At 50.2% G+C, this 6,000-nt stretch overlaps 1 protein-coding gene across 1 annotated transcript in view; it reads right to left on the minus strand.

Annotated features, from left to right (window-relative positions):
• LOC307090877 (RNA-binding protein with multiple splicing-like) overlaps positions 1-6,000 on the minus strand; it is a 30,674-nt gene that overhangs the window by 9,055 nt on the left and 15,619 nt on the right. The window contains exons 4-5 of the mRNA XM_079757675.1: positions 4,264-4,665; positions 2,642-2,711 (exon numbers count right to left, since the gene is read on the minus strand). Coding sequence (XP_079613801.1) covers positions 2,649-2,711; positions 4,264-4,665 — 465 coding nt within the window. The 3' untranslated portion in view covers positions 2,642-2,648. The remainder of the gene's footprint in view (positions 1-2,641; positions 2,712-4,263; positions 4,666-6,000) is intronic.

Below are 6,000 nucleotides of genomic sequence, written 5' to 3' on the forward strand. Positions count from 1 at the left end.
TCGTTTTTTTCTTAGCTTTCAAATAAGGATATGATAATTTTGTTCTTCTGTAGTTCTGTCCAACATTACCGCCCCAAGCATTCAAACAAACAGACATGTTGCTTTAATAGGACACTTAACAACATTATGTTTGGAATATCTATCCATCTATCTCTATATGTCAGGTTTCTCCCAACAATTTAATGATGGCCCTTGTCCAAAATGCTCCTTCCGGCACCACCTTCATAACAGGGCAGACATTTTTGACGTGGAATAACTAAAACCTACACTACAACAAAAACTACAAAACTACAAATACACGTGTCAATAAGGCCTTACAATAATGCCTTTAATAATGCATTACCGGAGCTCATTGTATCAAACCCGCCCGTTGTTAGATAAACAGTTGTGATTGGCCCAACCCGGACCAGGTTGTCTGAAATCTGTCTGACCGGGAGGGGGGCCGGTCCATTTGCCAGAGCAAATAAAACATGAGCTCGCACATTCGTCTGGTTCCCAGGCTAGTGCTATTGAAGAGGACGCGAAGAAAAACACCAGAAAAGGAATAGAAAATCGTATCTGGAGATTGTCAGCTAATTACCAACTGCTTGTTATAGTTGGTAGAGCTGGGTGATAGAGGAGGAGGAGGAGGAGGAGGAAGAGGAGGAGGAGGAGGAGGAGGAGAGTGATGAAAGAAATATCGAGGCACTGTCGGTAAAGACGAACAAGATGTACCATATGCAGCAGAAACATTTTACACTTTCAAGTGAGTTCATCTTTTCAAATGAACGTACACAGATGGACGGTTTGTGAACAAGGACATGCCAATTGTAGTTTGTTATGGTGCCACCAAATGGAAAAAGTTAACGGCACCAGTAGAAACGTTAATCTTGAGCCTTCCACCAAAGTCCTACAAATCATGTCTCACTGGCAGACTTATAAACAGTCCCCAGGAACATTTATAAACTGTTGATGCTCGTTTCAAGAGTGGAAACGGGACATTGTGACGTCATCGCACTTATTATGGCGAGCTGGGCTGTCTCTCCTGTTTCCTGTTATAACCCCCCCCCCCCCCCACACACACACACACACTCCCGTCCCCACTATTGCAGTCTGGAGTGGCCCCCTATGGACGCATGGGAGGGAAGGCATAAAGAAGCCAGCCTTGATGGCCATAACCTCCATCTGTAAGGGTCAGCCATTTTACTCCTTCAAATTAAACAGTTTGTTTCCCTGGCAACGAGAATGTAATAAGCGGGTCTGCCTGTGTGTGGTGTAAAATGTTAGTGGACGGCTCGATAAGTTACGACATGTTACTGGATGCTGCATTATTAAACCATAAATACGATATATATACTAGCCCACTGGTGCAGTTGGCACACCAACAAACAACAAACTCACTGCAGGAACTTCCACCGAAAACCTCGCAATGTGCTTCGGAAACATTTCACGTTTCACGTGCGAGGACCGTTTCCGTCGAGGTCAGACGAGCGTTGTCCGGTTTCGCCCATCTCTCGACCGTGGTTCCGTCAGCGTCGATCCACAGCATGGATGTTTGTTATCTGTTAGTTTGCACGCGCTGTACTGCCCGGTCACATGGTCGCGGGGTCGGTTTCGGGCAACGAATTCCCGACACTGATCAGACGAACACCCTCTGGATCCCTTAAGGGGACGGTATGTCGTTGATGACGCCCCTCAAACCTGGAGGGGTGACGGTTTGAGGGGCGTCATCAACCATAGCGCAATCGGCATGGGACGCAGCGAGAGGCCACCCCGCTTCAGGGCGTGTTGTGTATTCTGTTTGGGTCGTAGGGTGGCTTTGATCTCACCCCCATCTGAGGGGCCATCACATCAATAGCGAGGGAGAAGAGAAGAGAGGAGGCAAAGTGCAGCGCAGAGCTCTGCAGTGATCCGGGAGGAGCGAGAGCTCAGTGCAGACACCTCCCCGTTCCCCCACCAGCACCTTGTCAAACCGCTCTCGAGAGCAGCCGCAGCTCTAAGTCGCTCCCTTCCTCTCCTCGTTCCCTTCCCTTCCCTCGCTCCCTTCCTCTCCTCGCTCCCTTCCCTCCCTCGCTCCCTTCCCTTTCCTCGTTCCCTTCCCTTCCCTCGCTCCCTTCCTTCCCTTGCTAGCTCTCCTTCCCTCTCTCCCTTCCCTTTCCTCGTTCCCTTCCCTTCCCTCGCTCCCTTCCTTCCCTTGCTACCTCTCCTTCCCTCTCTTCCTTCCCTTCCATCGCTCCCTTCCCTCACTCCCTTCCTTTCCTGGCTCCCTTCCTGATGAAACAACTCCTCACGATGGTGAGAAGACAGGCCGGCAGCATTCAACAAAGGGTCTTCCATAAAGCAATGAATGGACGTGGCTTTAAAGGAGAATTGGACATTAGTGAACGTAACAATTTAACAGCCAGACTGAGTGATGGCCGAGGCAAACCCAGAGGTTCATGGCCCTGCATTGAGCTTTACTATTTGCACACTTAATCGTGGATAATTCGTGTAAACAGTAATCAGTAAACAGTAATTTACTGTTCGGTCTGCTTGTGACGTGTGCGTGTGCGCGCGCAGCGTGTGTGTGTGTGTGTGTGTGTGTGTGTGTGTGTGTGTGTGTGTGTGTGTGTGTGTGTGTGTGTGTGTGTGTGTGTGTGTGTGTGTGTGTAACGGTACTCACACATACTTCAGCAGAACTGCCTGGACTTCCATCCTTGTGGAGTTCCATCTGCAGGTGGGAGCCAGCGGATCTAAAACACACACACACACACACACACACACACACACACACTAGTTAGAGGGTGCACTGTTCATCTGTGCTCTTTGAAACAACCTTGGAGATGTCATATTTCACGCCATCCAATCAAGTGAGTAGTCAAAATAGACCCGTCTGTGTGTGTGTGTGTGTGTCTGTGCACGGGTGCGTGTGTGCGTCTGCGTGGGATTGTACGCACGCAAACACTCAAGCGTTGACGGAATCTGCCTAACAAGGCACAATCAGCGCGATGCCTACTTAAAATTCTGACATCACCAACTGATTTTGGCTCTGGTTGCCGAGGGGGGGGTGGGGGGGGAGGCAATCCCGTTAAGTAATGTCGCGCAAGTGTCTGCATTATACATGGAAAATATGTACGATTACTAATGAATCCTTCATATCAAAGCGAGCCTGGGCCCTTCTCGGGGAAGAATGAAGCGAGGAGAAAAAAGGGAAAAGCAACAGTGCAACGCAACGCTCCATCCTCCACGAACTCCTTTGATTCGGGAATAAAAGCCGGGGTGCGGGGGGAATCCGAGAGAGGTCTGATCTGAACCACAGACCCCGATCGCAGGGCGAAAGGGAAGAGGCAAGAAGGAAGCAGGTAGTATTACAGTCCCGCAACCACCGGGAGTCCACTGAACTGAACGCACAACTGGGCTCCGGAGGGAGGGCGCTGGATCGATAACACTCTCCGCAGCGCCGTGCGAGCCACGCAGATCTCCAGCAGCACGTAATCGGGTCAAAAGGGATTTCTGATTCACTACGAAGGTCTAATGAACGACGGCTTAGCCTTGATGTAAAGGGGTGTTATTACAGCATGTGACAATCACGGCTCTGAACTGTCCTTCGACTGCGATGGGCACGTCGACCCTGTTTGACCCGTCCGGGGCCGCGGTCGGCGGTTGTTGCGTTCGGTCGGTTCCGTGAGTAACACACTGCATCCTCCCTCAGGGGAATCAAAGATTTGTCTTTTGACTGCGCACGATACGGCGGACATTTGTCTGGCTGTACAGACTCCTTTCGATTGAAGTGACGTCTCTCTGTACTGTCAAATAAAAAACTGTACGCAAAAAGCCCTTCGAGGAGGGCCACCTCGAACCAAGGCAGGCGTGTCTCCCCGGATAAACCATCGCGATGCGAATGTAGACGGCTGTGGTGCTCAGCAATAACAATAACTGCTGCCTGCCGCCTAAGGATGATGTCATCATAGATTTGCGTTGCTAGGGGCGTCCCTAAGGGCGCGTCGTTCTCTAGGGGGCGTCGATATCTAGGGCGCGTCGATCTCTAGGGGGAGTCTATTCCTAAGAGGCGTCGATTGCTAGGGGGCGCGGATCTTGGGGACCTTCTGCAGAAAGGAGGCGGAGGCGGAGTCGGAGGCAGAGCTTTTGGTGCGCTGGGCGGGGCAAAAGTGAAAGAGGGGGGTGGTGACGGCGCAGCGAGAGAGAGACAGAAAGAGATGGGGGGTGGGGGGGGGGGGATCGGTTGGCTGTATGGGTGGGTGGGGGAGCGGCTGGGAGGAGGAGAGGGGAGGCTGTGGGGGTTACCTGAGCGTGGAGCGAGGAGGGGTAGGTGAAAGCGGGTTGGAGGGCCGGCGACAGCTCCGCCGGGTAGAGCGGGTACGAGGCCCACATGTCCTGACTGCTGGGGTACAGACCCGGCACGGTGAGCTCATCTGTGGACAGAGAGAGGAGGGGGCGGAGGAGGGGGGGGGGTGAGGAGAGTGGCTGTGCGGGCGGTGTGGAGGCGGAGGAGGGAGGAGAAAGGCGAGAGGTGGTGGTGGTGGTGGTTGCAGGGCGGCGGCGGTGGTGGTGGTGGTGGTGGTGGTGGAGGTGGAGGTGGTGGTGGTGGTGGTGGTGGCCGTCTTGAAGGGGCTTCCTCGCGTGGCAAGAGGTGGAGGAAGAGTGAGGTGGAGGCGATGACGGCGGTGTGAGAGAACCGACAGAGTTCTGCACTCAAGAGCATACTTTAAAACTGAATTCAAACTAAACACACTTCTTCCCCCCCCCCCCCCCCCGATCCTCCAAACGAGATTTAAAGGAGTAAGCGATATCCTTCCTCCTCTGCTTATGAAATTCCATGGCAAGCACGTAAAAAAATCCACGAAAGGCTCATTCTACACTTAGTAATTTTAGCCTTTTTAAGTCATACCAGCACTTTATACTCTGTGAATATTTGAATGTTAGATATATTTATGTGTCCACTCCAGCGTGAGCCAAGGCAACTAAATTCCATTTGATATGTGCACTGATGGTGTGTTTATTGAATGACATTAAAGAGAATCTAAGTATAAGTCCAAAGCCAAAGACAGAGGCAGTTATTGGTATCAGTTGAAGGGTGCATTCTTCACGGTAGACTACGTCATGAGCTCATTAAGGGTTTCCTTCCTGTTGCCAGCGCAGGGGCACTGTGAGACGACACGCCCAGCTCTTATCCAGCCAGGATCACAGATAAGGACGGCCACGATCACTCTGGAAGAATGCGCCACAGCGGCGGGTTTTGGACAATGTTCAACTACCAGAGGAATGCTTAACTCTGCGCTGAAACACTCACCCTTGAGTACACATCTAATGCCGGCTAGTCTGGCGAACGCGCAAATGACCACAAAAGTGTTTGTTTTCGGTAAAAAAAAAACAAAAAAACTGTTGAGAAGTTCAAAGTGGTCTGTGTAAAGTTTTGCGCCGGCTGAAGATTTTTGTAGATATAAATGCCTCTTGTCGTGATTCATTTCAGCTCGAAGGAATTGAGTGCGACAATGAGACACATCTATCATATTATTCAGCGCTTGGCACACAGCCAAGAATGCTAAATTGGCCTTGCTACACGGTGTAAAAAATAGAAAGGACACAATTTGGTCTCAGCCTCGGCCTACCGTAAATCGTGGCGGATAAAAGTGTCTCCTGAATGACAAAATGTAAAGTGAATGTAATAGCGCATACCAGGGCGATGAAAAGCTTCCATACGATGCACTCAAGTTACATTTAAATTTACATTTACATTTAGGACATTAAGCTGATATTTTTATCCAAAGCGACTTACAATAAGTACATTTGTCAGAAGCAAGAGAAACAACAATATATCGCTGTCGGTACAGCAAGGATGTCCATAGAAACAAGTGCCAAGCACTAACAATCACTAGGTTAACCCATTCCCTGTATACAACAAAGCTAGCTAGGATAAGATGCTACATGATGCTAAGTACTATTTTTAAGTGCCAGGACGTACAACACACAAGTTGCATTATAAAGTGATGTAGAAATACACTCAAAGGGCTATTTGCATGG

Source organism: Pollachius pollachius, assembly GCF_949987615.1.
Source record: "Pollachius pollachius genome assembly, chromosome: 20".
Lineage (NCBI taxonomy): Eukaryota > Metazoa > Chordata > Actinopteri > Gadiformes > Gadidae > Pollachius > Pollachius pollachius.